This window comes from Selaginella moellendorffii, unplaced genomic scaffold (assembly GCF_000143415.4).
Source record: "Selaginella moellendorffii unplaced genomic scaffold, v1.0 SELMOscaffold_107, whole genome shotgun sequence".
Taxonomy (NCBI): Eukaryota; Viridiplantae; Streptophyta; class Lycopodiopsida; order Selaginellales; family Selaginellaceae; genus Selaginella; species Selaginella moellendorffii.
Window position 1 is genome coordinate 511,776 of NW_003314368.1, and position 22,300 is coordinate 534,075.

General features: G+C 42.6%; 3 protein-coding genes across 4 annotated transcripts; 1 reads left to right on the forward strand and 2 right to left on the reverse strand.

The window, feature by feature from the left end:
- Positions 1–15,692: 15,692 nt before the first annotated feature.
- LOC9630995 (peroxidase 3) lies at positions 15,693–18,008 on the reverse strand. Its single transcript, XM_024664145.1, has 6 exons — positions 17,980–18,008; positions 17,502–17,895; positions 17,217–17,405; positions 16,775–16,940; positions 15,922–16,293; positions 15,693–15,815 (listed from the first exon to the last, which is right to left on the reverse strand). Exons 1-6 carry the CDS (start codon positions 18,006–18,008, stop codon positions 15,808–15,810), a joined length of 1,158 nt encoding a protein of 385 aa, XP_024519913.1. The 3' UTR covers positions 15,693–15,807.
- LOC9631195 (ATP-dependent Clp protease proteolytic subunit-related protein 3, chloroplastic) lies at positions 17,938–19,944 on the reverse strand. The gene is made up of 11 exons (XM_002990330.2): positions 19,863–19,944; positions 19,532–19,814; positions 19,362–19,457; positions 19,177–19,299; positions 19,063–19,122; positions 18,899–18,995; positions 18,775–18,848; positions 18,658–18,711; positions 18,522–18,605; positions 18,165–18,476; positions 17,938–18,113 (listed from the first exon to the last, which is right to left on the reverse strand). Exons 1-10 carry the CDS (start codon positions 19,913–19,915, stop codon positions 18,351–18,353), a joined length of 1,050 nt encoding a protein of 349 aa, XP_002990376.2. The 5' UTR covers positions 19,916–19,944; the 3' UTR covers positions 17,938–18,113; positions 18,165–18,350.
- A 72-nt stretch (positions 19,945–20,016) lies between these two features.
- On the forward strand, positions 20,017–22,292 carry LOC9631196. 2 transcript variants are annotated; one of them, XM_024664107.1, is made up of 15 exons: positions 20,017–20,162; positions 20,435–20,518; positions 20,572–20,645; positions 20,710–20,743; positions 20,860–20,918; positions 20,972–21,086; positions 21,141–21,178; positions 21,237–21,334; positions 21,387–21,442; positions 21,495–21,600; positions 21,660–21,760; positions 21,816–21,866; positions 21,922–21,990; positions 22,046–22,120; positions 22,178–22,292. In XM_024664107.1, exons 1-15 carry the CDS (start codon positions 20,022–20,024, stop codon positions 22,205–22,207), a joined length of 1,131 nt encoding a protein of 376 aa, XP_024519875.1. In that variant the 5' UTR covers positions 20,017–20,021; the 3' UTR covers positions 22,208–22,292. The 2 variants fall into 2 exon arrangements, with proteins under 2 accessions (XP_024519875.1, XP_024519876.1); XM_024664108.1 differs by lacking the exon at positions 20,017–20,162 and adding an exon at positions 20,179–20,198.
- The last annotated feature ends 8 nt before the right edge of the window (positions 22,293–22,300 follow it).

A 22,300-nucleotide genomic window follows, 5' to 3' on the forward strand; every position in this document is an offset into this window, starting at 1 on the left:
GAGCACTCCGTTGGGAGTTCCACTCCCGCTCTTGACCTTTCAAGTCGAAGCCTTTTAGTCCAAATGTGTTACGCTCGTTTGGCTTTCGCTTTGGCCACTACCACGTGGCACCCTTTCGGCTCCACTTTGGGGCTTAGGGATTTGTGTCTCACAACTCCACCACCCATAGACGAAGTTCGATGTCCTCATCGAACGATAAACTATTTTATAAAGTAATACCAATATGTATTACCCTTCCCATCCTTGGCATCTAGCCAATATTCGTCAAGGGTCGGACACCAAAAGCTCACTTTGCCTTGTCTACCCTCTAAAGAGCATAGTCTCTCCAACATAAAGACTCGATTGACCACTTGTGGTGGTTTTTTCCCTTTTATTGGTTTAGCTTTTGCTAAACCCATTAGAAACACCTTCTCTATCTCAATTCCACTACTCATTGTCGAGTAGTCTTAACTTCTATCGATATAACCATTCATCTTTGGAACTTTTAGTCTTGACTTTTCGAAGTCAATTTCCTAAGTGTCCTTGACACCTTTCATTACATATATTGTGCAAACTTCATTTCCCCATCCTAGGGAGTTCTCTAATTGAGGGCACCCTCCTCCTTTCTATTTTGTGCCACTTTTGACACCAAGTTCCAGTTATCATAAGTTGTGCTAGAGTTGTTCATGGCCCTATCATTTGGCTACTTTGCCACTCCCTCCCTTGGAGCTTTCACCTTTGCTAACTTGGAGCAATTAGGAATCCATCCTTGGAAGCACACTTCCTTTCTCACAATCTGTTAGCATATAACATATTAGTGTTCCATGCCTAACTTTGCCATTTGGATTCCTTCTAATGAACTCCATGGCCCACACTTGGCCACTAGATTTTTTGCTTTCATCCGTTGATTGTTGCACTTGGGCAACATAAGATTACTACCTCCATTCTTGAGGTATCTTTTTGGTTCTATGACAAAGGCTCTACTTTGCTAAGTCCAGAGGGTGCTTACCCCTAGTAGGTCTATTTAGTATTTTCTTCTACAAGCTCCATCCATGGCCTAACTTTGCGACCCTTCCATAGGTCTCTCCTAAAGACTACTTTCTTGGACTTACTATACTATCGTATTGGCACAACTGATTTCCCTTTAGTGCTCTTCTTTAGGTGTGCTTCCCACTTGGTCACCTTGACCAAATCACACCATTATCAATAGTTCAAATCAACACTTTGAACTAGGAATCATATTCCTTAACCCAAACAAAGACCTTATCCTTATTTAGCCACACGATCACTTAGTGATCTCATCTTGACCCCTTAACAGGTTTACCAATAAGAACTAGACCCTTTTTAAATTGTTGACTATGACTTCGAGGTCATCCCCCATACTTGGCAGTGTGCCCAAGCTAGCCCTTCCGACCAAGGATCCATAGCAACTGAGGCTGGGTGTCCCCATCTCATTCACCACGTCCTTGGTGCCCTTTGCACTAAAGTGGTCAAGTTAGATATGCCGAGCTTTCACGACTCCGGAGCATCCCCCATTTGGCGGTGTGCCCAAGCCAATCTCCTCACTAAGAGTTCATGACCACCGAAATATGAGTGTCCTCATATTCCAAACCATCACCACACCCTTGTGATTTGGGACTCGAACCCAAGCACTAGAGGGTTGGGACTTGAACCCAACCTCCGTATATGCATCTACGGATGACATCACCCTAGATGCCTGGTGTGACTCCCCATGCCGGTGCACCAATTTATATCCAAAGTGCGTTACGGATCATAACTTAGGAACCTAGTCCCTCCATATTGTCAAGTCCTCTCACTTGACAAGTCTATGATCATGTATAGACCCTTCCATGCTTGGCCCTATGGGCCACCCTTTTTGAAGTTAGCACTTTCAACTAGGGGATTTGTTCCCCTAACTTGCTACTCTCGCTTCGCAAGTCATCCGACCAATCTAACATAGTTTCATGCATAAGCGTGAAAGTCCTTAACCATCGACTTTCGTTCAAAGTCATCCCTTTGAACATTCGGGAACTACTTCCTAACTTGGATAGCATTGCCTCATGACAAGTTTCAAGACCACGCTTTTGCTATGTTACTCTGATTTCGCGCGTTCTATGAACCATTTACACTTGGCTTTCTAGGTACTATGCTACATAAAATTGTCTTTGGGAACCTTGAAGGAACTCTATCCCTTAGCTTGCTAAAGCCTCTCCTTTCCCAGATCTAAGAGCCTAAGCATTCGATCAGAGTGAATGAAGAGAGTGATTTTCTCTCTTTGCAAGAAAAATAGCTAGGCTTTCTAATTGCCATATGGTCTAGTATGGACAATTCCATGCTTTAGACTCTTCATGGCACCACAGTTGCTAATAACAACATGCTCGAGCGCCCACTTGATTCTCCACTCTCAATTGACATAACCACCTTTGGTTATGCTCTTCGATTCTTATGGTTTGGTTCTATCCCCTTACTACTTACTTTTGGCCTCACACATTTCCTTTGGTTATTCGCTTCCAAACTAGGAGGATAGCTTTGCACTTTCTACCATGCTTTAACAAGTATTCTTGAGGATGAACCTACCCGATAGCTTAGGGAGTGGTTCCTCAATTCGGGTATGCTCACCTTATAATCCCACACACCAGGATTAATGTTGCTACATATAGACCTTTATATGGCTATTATTAGCCTTGCCAAAATTCTATTTTTGGCTTTGTTCAATTCAAGTAAACGGACTTCTCTCGTCTTTGCAACCTTGGACGTTTGGATAGCACCTTCTATCCATCATTCACTAAGGATTTAATCCCTTGGGCTTTGTCTATTGCCCTCGCGATATCAAACACCACCTCTTGGTGTTCTAGATGTTTAGATGTCCCAATGATGGACTCTTTGACAATGAACATTCCCTTTTACAACATTGACTTACTATATAGGCACATAAGTAATTTATCCCCTCTATCTAACTTTTTTATGCCATTAAGAAGTCTTGGGTAGCTACCTGCTACCAGTTTAATTGATTATTTTACACTTTTTGTTTAGTTGCCTCATAGTTGTCAAGTCCTACAACTCATTGCTGGTGCTTCCACACCTCTATCATTATCTAGGTCACCACACTTCAATTGCATGCCTTCTAGCTTAGGCTATGCCATTCCCATTTCCATTAGGATTCCTTTGGGAAGGGGTTCTCGTGAACCCGCCAACTCACCTTAAGGTATTACGCCTTGGCACATTTGGTGTCTCCACACCATCAGCTCCATGAGCTTACTTTTATGACACTTCTTACTTGTGCCTAGGTCCATGCCAAGACCAATACAGTTCTTTCTCATACCAATTATCCGTTAACACTACACCATAGAGTTTACTCACAACTTTGTGTCAAAGTTGTTTCTTCTAGGAACACCTTCCCCACAACTTTAGTATGGCACATTCCGCCATCGATGAGATACTCACTGTTCTCATACTTAGATATTATGATCGTCTTCAACCTTCGTGGGGCACAACAAACCTCAGTCCAAATGCTTTTAGCAATCCCTTAGGACCATTCTTTGACTCTACTTGAGTCATTTAGCATTTTTGGACTTTAAAATCTAATAACCCATAAGGTCCTATTTAAGGTGCTAGCTCGTTGGAATACAATTTCTTGTATTTATGTCCTACTCATAAGGACCATCTTTACAAGTGTCACTCCAACACTTGATGTTATTCCCTGGGGGCAACTTTTGCCTCTTAGGACTACTTGTCTATGTGATGAGATTACTAACTCATCCTTTAAGTACACCCCTAACTCCTTGGGTTGTTTTAGCATTTATTAAAGGTGGCCTCAACTACCATTTCAAGGACTTGTGTCCTTTTCCGTATTTGACCTTCCACGGTCATTAAGTTTGGTCTCAAATTCATGAGCACCAACCTCAACTATATAAGGATAATCTAATGACTCCTTTATTGTTTTGGAGTCTTTATTTTTCCTGTGATCCCAACTATAGTTGTTTACCACAACTACATTAGTCAGTTTGCTGAGTCAAACGTTCATTTGGATCACATCCTCAACTGTTTGAGGAAAACCTTATACTGTTCCCAAGATCCCGAAGTTGTTCCATTATTCGACCTTTTCTATCCACCACCTCACGTACAAGTTCACATATGAATTGTAGTGGAGAGCCATGTCTTCCCGACCTACTACTCCTCACGGATAGGCCCACTCCTAGGACCTTCTGATGCCAACACCAGTGGTGATATACTTGAGCACTAATAAAAGTCGGACTAAGGAACAGCTATGATACCAAATTGTAAGCGACTAAATTTTCCATTCTACTTTAGTCACTTAACCACACCTCCGACCATTTGGAGGAGTCTCACTCACAATCTCCATAAGTCCTATTCCAGACTTGAGGACTTGCAAGCCCCAAGAATGGCATCCGTGCCACTCAACCGTTGCACTTGGTCCAAGTGCTCCATGTGTCTGGTCCCACGACTAACACCCAAAGGTACCATTGACATATCGGCCCGTTACGCCAAGGCCATGCCCATTCACCTTTGCCACACTAGTAGTCCAATACCACTAGCATCACAGTCCTGTCTCTCCAAAACTGGGTCATCCATCCACGAGTGGTCATCCCAGATCCACTCCTTAGCATCCTTAGGATGCCTATAGATATGAGGAATAGCCTTCCCCAATATCCCTTTGTCAGTTCCTACCAAGTCCCTTTTCTATCCATAGCCATGTTCGCCGACACTGCCACTCGATCAAGGCCCGCAGGCCTAGCAACTAAGTCCTATTGTCCTTTGGGACTTCCTCACCATGTGATGTATCCTTAGTCACTACACTAGAGGACTGCTCTTCCTCCTTTCCCTAGTTTGGGACTTTGGGACAACATTTCGGAACACCGTGGCCCTACGCAAGCCCCATAGGTACTCTCCCCACCTTCTGCATTTAGGTGCTCTAGCCATGGGCTTAGAGTGAGGTTCTATTGAGCCACACCAGGTATCCAAGTAGGTAGTGCCACCCACACTTGGACTGAGAGCATCGACCATTCGATCTCCCAGGGGAATTAGAGCCGGCTCTTGAACATTTCACCAAGCTACCCCGCTTGTTGGTCCGTATTCACTCTAACCTTGGACCTCCCAGTGGTTATCACATCACCTAACACCTGGGTACAGCCTTCTTGGGCCAAACTGGCCTTTTCTGGCCAAATTGGCTCCACTAGAGTCCTCCCCCTTACTATACTTTTGGAGCTCACCAAACCCCCTAGGGTCTGGGAGATGAATGCTTTGGGCTTTCACCCTCTCAGACTCGAACTCGGACTCGGACTTGGACTCGGACTTGGACTCGGACACGGACTCAGACTTGGGCTTGGGCTTGGGCTCGGTCTCAGCCTCAGCCTTGGTCTTGGTCTCGGTCTTGGTCCCTGTCTCGACTTCGGACTCCATCTTGGGTCCTTCTCGGACTCCATCTCGGATTCCATCTCGGGTCTATCTCAGACTCCATCTCAGACTCCATCTCGGTCCATCTCGGACTCCATATTGGGTCCATCTCGGACTCCATCTTGGGTCCATCTCGGGTCCTTTCGTGTGCTTTTTCTAAAGACTTTTTTATTGCTCACTTCATGCTCGTTCCTTGAGCACTTCGTTGGGAGTTCCACTCCTGCTCTTGACCTTTCAAGTCGAAGCCTTTTAGTCCAAACGTGTTATGCTCGTTTGGCTTTCGCTTTGGCCACTACCATGTGGCACCCTTTCGGCTCCACTTTGGGGCTTAGGGATTTGTGTCTCACACTCGCGCTTTGTAAAGTCTAGATATGTGCAAGAAGGAAATTCATGAATGGCAATTATGTACTCTCCACTTTTTGTTTTGACTATGTACTCCTTTGCAAGCGTAGTGATGTACTTTGTGAAGAGAATCTCACACTCAAGTGTTTGAGCCAAGTTTATTTTGCCCTGCTTCTGCTTGGAGACGGTATTAATAAATTTAACTGCCTTACTTTTTTGTGTTGGCCTCATGTGCATCTCTGTAGGAATAATTCTGGTTTTGTCACTCATGTCTCCAACTCTCCTCTCAAGATTGAAACCAGATTTCTCAAGGTTTTCAATCTCATTTGAGGTGAGCACGATCTCATTAGCAACTGGCCATTCTTTAGGTACTGCATCAGGTTTAGTCACTATAGTGTCTTCAAGCCGCTTCATATGGTTGGCGTCGGTGTTGCAACAATATAGCCAGCACCATCTCGAAAATCTTACTTGCTTTCGTTCCCTATAGAAATATGGGGCTGGAACAGAAGCAGATTTGTCATCACGAATCCAGGCCCAACCCTTGCCCCTCGGAAGCATCCCCACACACCTTACATTCAATTTTGCTAGCACACGTCGGATTGCCCATTGCTTCGGCTCTATGCTACGGTAAGCAATTTCAACCTGTTGCGATGCACTCTCTTCATCAGCCACTTGAGGTGGCTTGGTCCGAGAGTGGTGTCTTGGAGCAGAATGGTACTCGACATCAAGTCTGTGAGAGATTTTCGCTCCAAGATTTGTATCATCTTCCCTAGCAAAGGAAAAATGACGTTTTGAGCAGACCGTCTTCATATCACCAATAGAAGCTCGAGGAGTGTACTCCATAGATGTGCCATAGACCACTTCCTCAACTGCAGTTGCCACTATTCGAGTGGATGGAGTTAATTTTCTCTTCATCCTATCATGTAACATCTCAATAAAAGGCTTTGTTCTCACGTATCTTCCTTCCTCGAATACCAGTGCCTTTGAAGATTGCTCTATAACATGTATCAAATCTGATAGATAGACTTTGTATAGACTTATCTTCCCTTTCCCTGCCTCAGAGGAATGCCAACTCCAGTGCTTACTTTCAGAGAGATTCATAGTTGGGGTGTATGCGAGGTCCTCAAGTGGTTGATCCTAATGGAAAAGGCAATATTAAGAGATAATAAAATGAGAAGAAAAAATAGAAACCAACTTGAAAAGAGTGCTGTCCCTACTGGAACATCCTAACTTCCCACCACCCTAACTATGACTCAAGTTGTGGTAGGCAACTTATGTTTGTATGGCCATCTTCACGCCACCACATTCAAATCTTGTTTGCTTTTGCCTCATGCTCTTCTTCAGAATGTGCAACTTGCCATTGTTTGCACAACTCCTTAAATATTAATTGAAACTCTGGCTTGATAAGGTGGCAATGCTGGTTTAGGCTTTGAGCACAATGGAACTCACAAGTCCTCTGGCTGACCATTCCCAAAAACTGCTCGGACACCATTCCAGTTTGCACCAACCCCATCTACCATGAAACCACGAAAGTTTGCAGGCTTACCAGTCCGCTTTAGAACAATATTGGAGGACTTCCAAAATATTTCCTGGGCTGTCTGATCTTGTACTTTAAACTTTGTTGTCGCAATTGTCAAGTTACAACATAGCCTGTGAAAACATAAATATTACAACAATTTCAGTATAATGAGAATAAAAATTACTTTGGATCATACACATAAGCTCCCATGGTCGTCCAACCACGTGCTCTATATGGTCAAAATGTACCCATGCATTTGCAAGGTCACTAGACCCAAACATGTCCATTCGGGAGACAAGATCTACACCAGAGGCAGGGCTCATGGTAAACATTTTGAAGATGAAGGGGCACTCTCGCTCATTCACAACTTGGTCTAGAAACAAACTTTCGTGAATGAACTCATATGGATAGGTTCGTTTCAATTCAAGGATAGAGTCAATTTTTGATTGCAACTTCCCCTCTTGAGATTCACACATCCAAGATTTTATCCTAAACAATATAATGTAAGAAAAAGATATTATTATAACGTATGAAATATAATGGATGTACCTCCTTAGGCTAGTTGCAAGTTGTACTCCTTGTAGTATGTCCCACAAGCTAGCCTCGTTTAGTTGAGTCTTTTGGCAACCTGGATTGAGTAAGGTGTTTGTGATAAAATCCTTGAGGACGGTCTTCTGAACATGCTTCGGAGTTACAAATGAGTTTCTCATAGTTTCTTCCTGCACAACATCTTTGAAAAGGTTGAGAGAACTCCTTTGTATCCCTTCCTGCATTGGATGCATGTGTGTACCAACATGCATTGTAGCTCTTCCAGCCACTCCATCCCATGGAAGAAAGTAGTACATCTTGGCCTCGCAGATAGCACGACATAGAGGAGAATTTTTGCAGAATCGACACTTGAATCCAATAACAATGGTGTCACAGGCTAGAGGATTGATTGTAGACCCTTCGAAAAATATAAAATTTCTACAGCGGTCTCGATTGCATGCTTCATCCATGCAATCTAAATGCCCACCACAATGAACTATAGACACTGTGCCTTCAAAATGTTAGAAGTGTGTGGTCTTGATCTTGTACCAATTGTGGACATCCTGCTTGGTTTCCATCCCCTTCCGTTTGGGACCTATGCTGCTGACAAGAGGTGGTAGCTCAAAGAAAATGTTGCCATTATAGGAGGATGGAAGCTTGCTCACAAACCCATACAAAAACAAGTGCATGTTGATTAAGAGGTGTGAAAATTGGAAAGCATTGCTAACGGCTTTGAATATTGTTGAAGTTGGAGCTGAAGCTAGAGCTGGAGCTGGTGAATTCAATGCCGACATTAGCATAACTTCTCCATTTGAACTAAAAGAGGACAAGAGGATAACAACTGACTCTTGTTTCACATTCACTTTGGTTGGAGTGCATTTTGGCATTTTGACTAGAGATCCAAAAACTCGAATCTCCTTCGACTTGGAATTCTATAAATCCCATTGTTGTCCACCCTCGCCCACACCAGAAAGAAGAAACTCTGAGTATGCAACCATACCGGTGTCATTGTGAATCACAGGCTCTAAAGAAATAGAGTCAAGATGAAGATCAAAACAGACATAAAAAACGTTCAAAAACAATACTCTAAGAGAATAAAAGAGGTGGGTGATCTCAAAAATGAAGAAGAAACCTCTCCATCCTTCTCAATAGGTTTTGGAATTCTCTCTCTTTATGCTATTTGTAAAAATCCATGGTGAAACATAATTGAAATTTAAATAGAGCAATAAGAAGACAACATACAAAATGAATTTAAATTCTATAGCAAATTTAACATGTGTAAGTGTGATAGTATTAATATTATTGTCATCTATTATGATGTCTAATGTATGTATACACATAAATCCAAGGAAGGATTTTTAGACATGTGTTCCACCAAAGTGCCCGAGCTCAACCTCGAGCACTTTAGGGGCCGGAGGGGCTGAGGTTATTTGAATAACCTCAGCCCCCTGGGCAACCAAAGTGCCTGAGGTGGAGCCTAGGCCCACTTGATTTTTTTTTTCTTTGACTATTTGAATTTCTTATTATCTTTATTTAGTTTGACTAACAAAATTTTTTCTCTTGCAGAAAAGGAAAATTATAACACATAAAAAGGTTATTGGAGTCAAGAAAACACGAGAAGTTCAATTTGGCACTGACGACAACATCATAATCGACATGTCTATTGGCACATCAATAGAGACATATTTACTTTCACCTCCACCACCATCACCTTTGCCATCACCACCTCCACCATGCCATCGCTACCTCCATCACCACCATCACCACCTCCACCACCGCCATCGCCACTGCCACCATTGCCACAACCACTGCCACTATTGCCTCTGCCCCCGCCACCACTGCCACCACCACCACCCCCACCATCACCATTGGCACCTCCACCTTTACTCCTCACTGGCCCACCATTAGCGTAAATCCCTGAAGTTGGGCAATCTAGTGGTGTTCATGATAGGGAACCTAAGGAACAGCTTGGAGCTGAAAGAGTTGCAGACCTTCCTGACAACGTGGTGGACAAGTGCTTCCAAGAGACTGTTATGCGGACAAGGTAAAAAGCAGTTCACCAAACACTTGAGGTGCTCAAGTGGCCAGGCCCTTGTGACTTGATCAGAGAAATCCCCTTTCGCCATTTGCAGCGGACAAACCTTGTCCGCACAACATCCAAGTATGTCAACCCGGATATATATAGCTTGTTCAAACAGAATGGCATTGTAACAAATATTGGTATGTTTCTAGTCTCTTTTTGCAAGCTAGGAATAATAGAGATCGTTACCTTCACACCCGAGATTGTGAATAGCTAGGATCCTATTTGGAGGAGGAAGTCCCTAGAATTTGATGACATGCTTATCAGACATCCTGAGACTCGACAGCTTGCAGGGACAATGTTTCAAATTATTGACGGTAACTACTAATATGGAGCTTAGATGAAGTGTATCGACGATCATTTTCATGATGATCCCGTCTACCATATCAATGTTCCAGTCAGCCATGTTTACATGAAGGGACCTTTGGATGTCAACACACTTATCTTGGCTTGCCAAAAGATTAATGCGTAAGTTTTATAGTCTTACCTCTAACTCCACTTTAACTTGTTTTGTCGTGTTTAAATGTAAGCTTGGGCAATTTGCTGTTCAAAAGAAAAACCTTGTCTATGACATCGAGCAATTTCAATTTTTGGCAGACTTGAGTGAGGATGACATTCGCCAACATTATGGTGATGATCTCACAACACTTGTTCGGCACTCACGCACTCGAAATGACGGTACAACTTGGTTCAACAACCCTATCAATTTTATGTTTGTTGTGTGGTGTAAGGTATGTTTTTCCCTTTTATTTTATAAGGGCCTCTTTTTATTGTTTTGGTTTTTAGCCTTTAGTGAAGGTCAAGCAAGATGCTTATGAACTTGCATATCTGGAGAAGAGTCGGGAAGAGCTCTTAGCTGAGTTTGTACAAATTGAGCACAAAATTCAGCATGTAAAGTCTTCAAAGTTGAAGAAACTAGTATGCATTGTAGACAATCGCAGGCCGAAGGAGTGGCTAGAGACTATAGTCGATAAATGTAAATTTCTTATCACACTTCATTTTTCTCAATTATGCAGATGTTACTTTTGCAATGAAAAAAACTCCAGATTTACAATATCACAAAATCAAAGTTTCCATATAAATAATAAATAGAGACTCTAGAGTTCCTTAATGTCTGTTTGATGAACAAAGAGAAAGGATTGCCAGAACTATTTGAGAACATGATGAGAAGGGCTGTCTACATCATGTAAACTATAAGTGAAAGTGAGAAGTTCTTGGCATCGCACATTGGTGACGATTCAAATGGCATATTCATGTCTTTCGACACTTACATCAACACGTCATTGGAAGGGATCGAAGAGGGGTGGCTGCCAAAGAAATCTACAAGCACAACAACTTATAATTGCCAACATGGTCAACTTTATTTCATACGACATGCAGTTTACAAATATAATATGATTTCTAAGACTTTTTTTAAATATATATTATTTACATGTATCTTCAATATAGAGGCATGCTATTTGAGGCACCAGTTTACACTCAACTTGTTGCAAAGGGTGTTAAGGATGAAGGAATGTACTCAACAATGTTTGCGAGAGTTCCAAAAGCACAGAAGATAGAATGCCCTTGGGAGTTGGGGAAGGAGACCTCTACACTAGATCGCGAGGAAGCTGTCAATGCTAGCAACAATGGCAATGCAAGTGATAATGGAGACAAGGATGAGGAAGCTTCAGATTAAGTTCGTGTTCCACCACTAGACAACCAAAATTAGGCTCCAGCTCAACCATCAAACAACCAAGATTTGGATCAGGTTCTACTATTAAATAATGATGATCAAGTGGTTCACAAAGTATCATATTGATCTTGAGGTAAGCAAAAGTGAATTTTACAAACTAAAGGTGGTAATATATGTTTTTTGCAGCAACGACTGTTAGTAACAATTTCATTCCAGCTCGATGAGATGCTTGTGAAGAGGAGTTGGAGGAACTCTCATCGACAACACGCCATATGACGCTAGCATATTATTTATTGCTTTTTTCATCCACTTAGCTCTTTTATAAGTCCATCTTATGTCCCTAATAACACAATGAGGCATTGTGGGTATCTTCATTGGCTTTTACAGTAGATTGTTGACATCTTTCACGGAAGACGACATCAACATGGATAAATGGCGTCAATTCAACTGTTGGTGCTGAAAGATACAAAGGCTCTTATTCCTAGTTGCGGACTTCATTCTCTTTGACTTTCCAAATAGTCTTTCAAATATCGATGGGAAAGTTGAGGATTGGAACTTTCTCATACCTAACCACATGCGTGATGCATTCCTATTGTCCCGAAGCATTTATGCTTGAAGCTAGCCATATCGTCTTCATCTTACCAAATGACCCCAACTGGATGTATGAGCTTATGACGTGTGCAGCAGAAGTTCATTTCAAGTCATTCTCTTTCGGGTGCATTATGGATTCTATTGGCGTCGACACGAGGGGCGTCCAAGGGAAGCCTGAAAAGGTGAGTATGTATTTTATATTTTTATCTAATTTCTAAACATTTTTATTTTCCAGGTTATGATGTGGAGCTATCATACCTTCTGCAAAAACACAAATGATAGCAAACGTGTAGCATATGTTTTGCCTGGGTATGATAGTTCCACTAACATATATAGAGAGCTTTAGTTCAACTTCACTAGACCCCTCAGCAGAAAAAAGATTTTTATGTGGAGGTGAAGGTGGAATGTTAGTAAAACTTAAAGATGGAGGTGGGGATTGATATGAAATGCTGGGGGGACAAATACGAGTAGCAATGACTTTCTTCGAGCCATTTCAATACAAACTTCCAAAGAGCTCAAGGAGAGTAAAAAACTACGATGACTATAACTTTTCTAAATAGTTTATATACTAAGTTTTAATCTCAGGAATGAGGTTTATTTATTATGACACTGACAATACTCAAATTCTTTAAATGTCAGTCTTGGAAATGGGGCTTCATAATCATAGCTTGCTTATAAATATAAGAGCTTTTAGAATTTTAGATTACCATGTATACACATGCTTTATCTTTATGATGAAATCCTACTTTGCTACACATATATTCTTTTCTACACATGCCAAATGTCTAGGGAAATAGACTGCAAGGAAATATAAACTACATTATAGTGGTAGAGCATGTTGGCACGCTACCATTCTCTCATGTGAGATTGCCTTTCAGTCTTGGAAATGTAGATAAAGTTGATTCTTTGATATGATATTACTTTTGAATCTTTCAAAAGATTTTAATTTCTTTTATTATTATTTACAAAAAACTCCTAAAAACTTTTAATAAGGATTCACTGCAAAAATATACTTTGGTCTTATCATATAAGAGGATTGTGATATAGGCAGGTAACAGAGTTTTTAATGTGGATTAATATGTAAATTACAAATGTCATGGAAAGTTTTATGGAGTAGATTTCTTGGTGCTTTTCACCGTGTTGTTCATTTCTTCATTTCTCTTGCTTTAGACTATTGTTTCAGAAGTAACAGGAGCATTTTTATCAATCGTGATAGTGGTCTTCACATTCTCAGATGGGTAATAAGGACTAGGAGTGTAATATGGAAATTGTGGTAATGAAACAAAATTAACATTTTCACATTCCTTTGCATTACAACTCTTACTCATAGATCTTGTATTTGCCTTGCTTCCCATCTTCTTAAGAACTCTAAAATATCTTTTGAATGAAGGAATAATATCTATAGCTGTAAAAGTATTCAAAATATTAAGTAGTCAAATCAAAATATGATAGCTGTAACAATAGTCATAATAAAATAATATAGCTTTATAAAAGATAGGTTCTTATGAACTTTGTCTTTTTTTAAACAATTCAATCTTATAGAAACTTTTAACTCAGATATTTACGTATTTAAATATTTTAAAGTTTGCTAGAACCTTCATTTGTTCAATTTAAATTTCTTTTGTAATACTTCTTGTTGACTGTGTTGAGTTGAGTTGACTTATGTTGAATTGAGCTCAACTCGTGAGCTCAACTCAACTTTGGACCATCCCCATTCTCTTAGCTATTGTACTATTAGTCTAGTTTGCCAGACTATGTTTGTAGCCATAAAATTATTTAAAGCACATGTGTCAATAAGGATCTTAACAAAGCTACCTCCGAGCTTCTTTTGGATGGCTAGTAGATGTCATGAATGACTCTCTACCAAAGTCACTCATGTAATGAATAACTTTGAGCTAGGGACTGAATCATAAAACTCAATTTAAACTTCATATGATTTAATAGTTATATTGACTCTGGCCTTCTTTGGGTAAGGATATTCTTTTGAGAAGTCTCCCGCACCCTTTGTAGCATATGTTGTTTCTTACATTGTTAGTAAACTTGGTTTTCTTATTAGTAGGTTTATCCTTTTTTACTTGACTCCTTTATGTACTTGCTCTTTAGGCCCCGGATCTTCCTTTTTGAAATCCTAAGGATTTATTTTTAGAGAAAATCTTCCTAAATTTTCATTTGCCATATGTTCCCCTTGGTTTGGCTCATTTGCAAAACATGAACCCTAACTCTATTGTGTTCCCTTTTTGTAGGTTATCATTGAAATGCATCTTCATTAATGTTTATTTGTAGTTGATTAGGTTTTAATGCATCATATCGCCTTAAACCCAGGTTAATAAGCTTGATATGAAGGCATGAAACACATCCATATCACCCATATCTGTGATAAAGATCCTTTTAGCCATAAATACATTCATATATTGTTGAATGGTTTTTGTTTGCTTCAGCTTACTCAACTCATTCCTTAAGTGTAGAGTAATATTCAAGGGAATATAAATGGTATGGATCCTCACCTTCATCACTTCCTAAGTGGCTATCAGTCCTTTATTGGCCTCTGTTGCTCTCCACCAAGACTTAGCATTATTTGCTAAATATGATTTTACATATAGGACCTTTTCTAAACTTGGTAATTATAACACTTGAAAATAATCCCCTATATCATAAAATTAATCTTCTACCACTTTATAGTCATTCACTTCTTTGAAGACCGATAAGGGCTTTTGGTTTGTACTTGAGAACTGTTTAAAGGACTGACTCTACTAGATGCAAGGATGAATTCTGTCATTAACTAAGTCTATTTGTTTAACTACAATTATATAACATTGAGCAACTACATTAACTACTACTCCAAAGTTAAAGGAGGAGGAAGTTAATACTTTGCCATGAAGATACAGAAAAAGAAAAAAAACAAAAGAGAATGAAAAAGTTATAAAGAGAGTAAGATCTAAACAATACAAAAACTAAATCTAAACCAAAATCCTAAATTCAAACACTCCTTAAAGACAATCAAAATTGCCCCCCTCCTCCACTAATGTGAGTGCATGAAATATAAAAAGGGAATATAGAAATATGAAGGGGCTATATGATGAAAAACTAACAAAAGTGGTCAATAGGGGATATAATTAGCCAATTGGGGTAGTGCTGTAGAAGAATAAGAATTCTTCAAAATGTTGAAATAGTAGTTATGGGAGATGACATGCTGTTTATGAATGCAATGTTTATGAATGCAATAATGAAAGTGTTGTAGAGGATCTTGCTCAGTCAACTTCTTCTTCTTCTCCTTTTTGGTCCGTCCCAGAAGAGGATACATTCTGGGACCATGACTTTTCAGGCAGAACTAGACGAAGAAACCAACACTGGAAATTGCTAAAGTACCCTGCTCCATGTCTTGTGGCAAGAGCACTGAAAAGTAAGCGTCTCCTGACTCAACTTCCAAAGGATACCAAGAGTTTCTTTTGTTGCAAAATGAGCATAGCTAGAATGCAGCGTTGTTCCTTTCTGCCTCTCACACTCTGGACACTCAAAATTGCTCAGAAATTTTGGTTCTTGGCCAATTCCATGAGAAGCAGTGATTAGATCTCCACGATTTTCTATTTCCTATTTTTTATTCTCTGAAGCTGTAAGAAAATTATGTTGTTTGTAAAGCTGACTAAACCGTTGACCATGTCACTAGCAGAAAATCGATGTCTAATACCCTGCTGGTCTCGTTCCACAGACCCCGGGTTCGTTGGAGAATGTTATATACACAAGTCAAATACATACGCTCTCAGTTGACCACGTTACATCTTTTTCTAATCTCACCTTGACTGCCGGTCAACACACCAATGCGACCAAGTCTGACCATGGCGCCCGGAAACTGTTGAACGAACGAGACTGGGTTGACCGCATATTCCTGCACGAACACCTTCGTCCGGTTGTCCAGAACGAGCGCGGAATCGGAGGAGAATATCCCCAGGTTCATGAGCAGTCCCTGGTAGTAGAGCGTGTCGAAGACGTTGGGCGTGATTGGATCCAGGTCGACCATTCCGTGGGCATCCAACGGCTGCGGGCACAGCCGCCGGAGCCGCTGCGCGTAGCTGGAATCGAGCGTGGGATCGATGCCGCTGGCGTTGTTGAAAGCATAGAAGCGACGCGCCACTTGGGTGCAGTGCGCTCGTCCAAAAGTATGAGCTCCTGCAAAAGAGAGAAAGTATGAGAAAGGACGAGAATAAAAAACCATTCCAGGAGCGCGTTCGATCGATCGATCAAGTCGATCAAGTCACGCAACTTGGATTGTCTAGTCCAAAGAAGATCCTACGCTACGCAGAGCTCCAGAGCTCCAGAACAAATGCCAGTCAAATCGAGTAGAACAATGAGTGGCGAAGGGATAAGAAACAAACATTTACTTCATACAGAACTCTCCAATGTCTTCCAGTGGATGACAGTGGTAAACTAGTGACAGCGAGAATTCAGTCAGGCATTGCAGTGAAGAAGACAGGACAAAGGATTCGGGCACAGCAACTTTAAGAACACGTGGACTAGAACCTGGGGGCTTATGACATGTTCGGGGATCAAAAAACCAGGAGCTATGACATGACGGGAACCAAAACCCAGGGTAAAAGCCAGGGCTATGACATGGAGTATGACATCACGAGCCAGGGGAAGAGCAGAGTACCTGATAGAGTCACCAGATCCCGGATTGACAGCCCCACCGCCGCGAAGCTGTCGATGAGAGGCTGAGCGCTGGATCGCGACGACGGCAAATGCGCGGCAGCCATCGCATCGGACGAGCTCCGCCCATCCCTCCGCCCGAATTCCACGTTCCAGCTCGGTCCTCCAGTCTGCCAAGGAGCAAACGAGGAAGAAGAGTGAATTTTTAAAGCTGCGATGCCGATGCTCATGACAATCAATCAATGCAGGCAAGGAATGGAACGATCTTTCCAAGAAATCGAGCGCGTGAGAGATGAATTTGGCCGGCATCACGAGAAGCACGACGGAATCATCCTTTCCCTTTTCCCGAGCGTGAGATTTCGAGCAAGAGAGAGAAAGAGAACCAAGAACAAGAAGAGGGAAATCTTCGCGAATTTCGATCGATGAGCTAGAATCGATTCGTGTACCTGGACTGTGGCATCTCTAGCGGCCAGCGCCACAATGTCGGCGCAAGAAACCACTCCCGGACATTTGGCCTCCACCTGCGTCTTGATCTCCTCCAGGACATCGAATTGGCGCAGCGATACGTTTGGCGTTGCCTCCTTCTCGGCCGTGCTGTTCTTGGTCGAATCTAGTAGCACTGACGCATCGCAACCCTGTCAAGAAAGAAACAAGAACACGCGCAAAACATGTCAGACCAAAATATTTCGCCGATCGATCGATCGATCGATCGAAATACGAGTGCGCCTTGCCTGGACGAAGCAATCGTGGAAGAACATCCGGACGAGCGGCGCGGCGGAGGTCGGATCCTTCCTAATCTGCCGCGCCACGGCCGTGGCGGAGATCGGCTCCAGCGCGGGGCATCGCGAGCGATATAAATTGGAATCCAGCTGCTGCTGCCGGGACACTGGCCAGATCGACGCTCCCAGCGCGATTACCAGCCAAATCTTCGCCAATGCCGCTCCGATCGATAGCATTTCTTGTGAAGAACAAGCGATGGTGGAGTTCCTATCGTTTGCTAGCAAAACGCCCACGCTTGAATACAAAGCTTTCCTCCCACCATAAAAGCCCCGGCCGGGCAACAAACACGCGCGCGCCAGGGATCGAACCCCCGACCACCTCTTTCTCTTTCGGATCGATTGAATGCTACACAACGAGCCAAAACGAATCACAATGAATGGATTTAAATGAAGACAGTCAAAAGTATATTAACCCAGCCTAGCGTGAGACAAGTATATTCTCCTCCTCTCTGGGGCCATCTCTCCAAGTTTTTTTAAAGCCTTTGCTAAAGTTTATAGCATTTGCCCAGCACTGCAATTCTTCCAACATAAACTTCTCAAGATCACATGGTCTCACCGGAAGATCTAGCACAAAGATTTGTCTCGTCAGTGTGATTCTCAGCAAGAAAAGCTTACCTCTCGCAATCGTTTGGTTGGCCGCAATCATAGAACGAACAAGCGCTGTTGATATGTTATGAGGCCTTCCACCGGCCGTACAAGACCCACCGCCCTGATAGATCGTCCACTTTGTATACTTTTTCTTTTCTTTTTTGCCGATTAAACTGTAAAGTGTACACACAACCCAATTTATTTCTCGAGGGACTAACCGAGACCGCTTGTTCCAGCACCGTAAGTCATGGGACGCTCCACTGCACGAATTCCTGCTCGCTTGTCCCATTGCTCGGGGGAGAGCGTCTCTCCCATGGCCTCTTGTCCTCTCCAGAGTATCTATGAAGAGTGTCAAGCTTTAGTTGTCTGTGAGAATTTGTCTACCTTGTCCACGACGCCAAAATCCATGGCCTTCTTAGGACTCATGTAGTAAGGTCTTCGCATCACCTTTGCAACCTTCTCTACGGGCTGTAGCAAACTTAAGTCACAACAAAAACGAAGAGAAAAAACCAAAGCTTACGTTTCCAGTGTGTTCAGCCAGTAGCTCCACAAGTGTATCCCTGTTATGAATCACCTAAAGGAAGGAAAAAGACGTAGAGGTTAACTCTTCTTCCTAAGATAAGATGGACGAACAAACCTCCTTGGCTCTTAAGTGCAAGTCAATCGCAGGCATTTGTCCCATTGAGGGCATACGAGGCTGCTGGATCATGGCTGAAGAACACGATTGTCAAAATTAAAGATCGATCGTAATGGGAAAACACCTGTGGCATGAGGAAGCATGTAACGCTTTCCCTTTGTTCCCGCTGCAAGAAGCAAGCACGCTTGACCAATTGCGGCACCGACGCCAACTGTATGAATCTACAAAGAAAATGCAAGACACCTCTCATTAAGGAAGGAAGAAAAAAAGGCTTTTGAATTAAATTACCTCGTTTTTCACTAGCTGCATGGTGTCATGAATGGCAAAGCCCTCGGTTTCCATCCCAACCTGAAGAACACGATAAGGAAACGCTTGTTTCTCACCATTTAAAGCACAACGTACCGTCTCACCATCCGCCCTGGAAGTTCCTGTTGAGTTTATGTACATGTAAATTGGAAGTGTCGGATCTGAATATTGCAAGTATAGAAGCTCTGCTATTACAAGTTCCGTCACCGCTGGTACAAGCTAGCAAAGAAATCACAAACATTAAGAACAATACTTCGCGAACAAAAATTGAAGGCACATACTGGCATGCCAACGTAGACGATTCGACTGTTTAGTAGCAGCGAAGGCAAATCCGGAGGAGGCTTGCGAGGCCTGTGTTCATTGTATGATGTTTCGACCTGATGAGAAAAAAAAGAGAGATGAAAAAAAAAAGATTAGAAGAAAGTTTGGAGCGAGCAAAGTAGAAACTTACGTGAGCTGGAGCGGCCATCAAAACTGGATCACTGAAGTTCCGGACACTGCCTGGAGTAACCATGTTGCTCACAATGTCTAGCAAGGGCGGGGAAGCTTCATCTCTTTTCTCGTCCCTGGATTCCTGGAGCTGCGCTTCGCCAAGTGGAGTTCTAGCAGCTGCTGCTAAGGTCTCTACAAATGGATCGCCGGGTTGCGAGGCTCCAAATGCCATTGCCAAAACCACAGGCCTCTTCTTGCATGAAATCCTAAAATGCGGCATCCTAGAGTGGAAGCACAACGCCCTGCATGGAAAATTCGTCCTCTTCTATCCAGCGATTGATCGATCTTACCTCGGTGTCTTGTGGAGCTGTGGCGCCACGAAGCACTCCACCGCCAAGGCCATAGCTTAGCCCTGGAAATATAAACCCTAAAAAACAGAGGAGGAGTGATGGGAATCGAGCTTGGGCCGATTATTTAATCAAAGAGCTGCCAGGTGGTGTGTTTTCTTCATGGCGGAGCAGCAAGAGATCGAGAGCAGCGATGGCGGCGGCGGTGGATCATCCAAGGACAAGGCAGCGGCGGCACCGCTTCCTCCCGCGGATGGATCGCGGCCGCCGCGCCACGCCACATCCAAGTACGATTTCGTCAAGGTACCGGGAAATATTTCACGCTTGCGCACGATCTAGGTCTCAAGAATCCCTCTCGTGATCGGCATTGCGGCAGCTCGCGCGCTTTGCTGCGAATTCTTGCCTGCTTGTTGACTTGCCTCGGATTTTCTTGCCAGAATCACTTGCATTGGAGGTCTCTGGGCGTTTCTCTTTGAGATTTGGAGTGATTTAGTGTTCTAGAGCGCTGCATGTATTGGCTTGGAGTTTCTTTCAAGCATCTCGCCTTTGGATTTTCTTTTTCTCACGCTTACCAGGTGCGAGTTTGGCTGGGTGAGAACTCGGATCACTACTACGTTTTCTCGCGATTTCTACTCAGCCGCATGCTTACTGTGACGAAGGTAAGCCATAGATTTCTCTTTTTCTAACTATCGTGGCAAACCGTGTTGAACAGATTCCACATCATGTTGCCATTAAAATTGCCCTCGAGCTGAAAAAACTGCTGGTTGATAATAGCTTGCTGGATGTGTACGCGACTCTTCTCTCTTTTGGATGTGGAATCGCACTTAACGTTTTTCTTTTGACTTGGCAGCTCACAGACTGATCTAGAGGCAAATGTTTTCAAGGTAAGTGACACGCTTGCGTTTTTCCTGTTTCCCGATTCTTCTTTTGCTGTTAAATGATACTTATTTTATTGCGGTTTTGTTGTTTAATCTACATGGTGCTGTGAACAATGCAATAGTTGATGGAGAGACGGGGATATGGGACAGATTACATTAATCGTTACAAGATGATGACAAGGTGATAGTTTTTACTTGCATTGGGTCCTAGTAACTAACGTCTTTGTGCTTCAGGTTTCATCATCAAAGGATTCCTCTTATTATTCTCGTTTGCGGGACTGCATGTGTAGGAAAATCGACAATTGCAACTCAGCTAGCCCAACGGTTGAATCTTCCGAATGTGCTTCAGGCAAGCTATTTGTCCTTAAGAGTTTTAGTTGTTCGTCTTCACTTGGCTTCGCAGACTGACATGGTTTATGAGCTACTTCGGAGCTCAACAGAGTAATTTCAGAATACTTGTCTGCATGAAAATAATTTTCTTGTTCTCTATTTTTGCAAGGGCGCCGCTGACCTCAACGCCGATATGGGAGAGGCAGTTTGAAACAAAAGAAGAACTTATCACGGAATTTTGCCGGGAGTGCCGAATTGTTCGTAAAGGTGGAAATGTTTTTCTGCTCATGTTTTCTGTCTTCCTAAAATGCTCCTTCAGGTCTAGACGGGGACTTGACTAAAGCAATGAAGGATGGAAAACCTGTCATTATTGAGGTAAGCAGTGACTGCTGCTCGGTACTTGTTGATCGCAATTCTGCTATCTCAGGGCATTCACTTAGATCCAAGTATATATCTCATGGAGGAGAATGGGAGAGCAAGTCCAGTAAACAAAGCTGAGGACGGAGATTCTGAGAAGTCACCTGCTCAGTGTGGTGAGAACTTGTAGACCTCAAGTTGATTTACACGCGCTTACCTGTCTTATGTGCTGTAGACGGAAAACAGCAACTCAATGAGCATGAAAACGGAAGCGCTGCCAAGCCCAAGGCGATTATTGTGCCAATAGTTCTTAGCATGGCAGATATTGATCATCAGGTACGGGTTTTCCTTTTGTGACGCTGCAAAATCTGAGGCCGGCTTTGATTATCAGATGTTACTGGAAGAATGGATCGCGTCTCGTTCCGAGAGTTCCATCACCGAGGTTGGCTGTTCATGTTAATATTGGGAATAGAAAGTTGTGACAATTGCGCTTTCAGGAGGAAGAAGCAGCGCTTATTGTTAAACTGCGAACCATACAAGATTATCTTACTTCATTCGAGTCCCAGGTAAAGTTTATCAATCGTCATTCTAGGTTTGACCAACCTTGATCCCTCTTTTCAGGGCGTGGGAGTTGTTCCAATCTCAGCGACAACATTTCCTCAAACTCTCGACTGGCTTCACGGCTATCTGTTGCAGGTTTTTGCTGCGCATGTTTCTTAAAACATAACTTATATCGTTGTGTTTGTGTTTTAGCGCATCGAACGGGACTGTCAGGAGGCATAGGCTTCGAAGCGTCCAAAGTAAAGCATTTGCCCAGAATGGGCATTTTTTTGTAGCCACTGTGGAGGATGGCTCGTGCAATTGCCCGAGGATTCT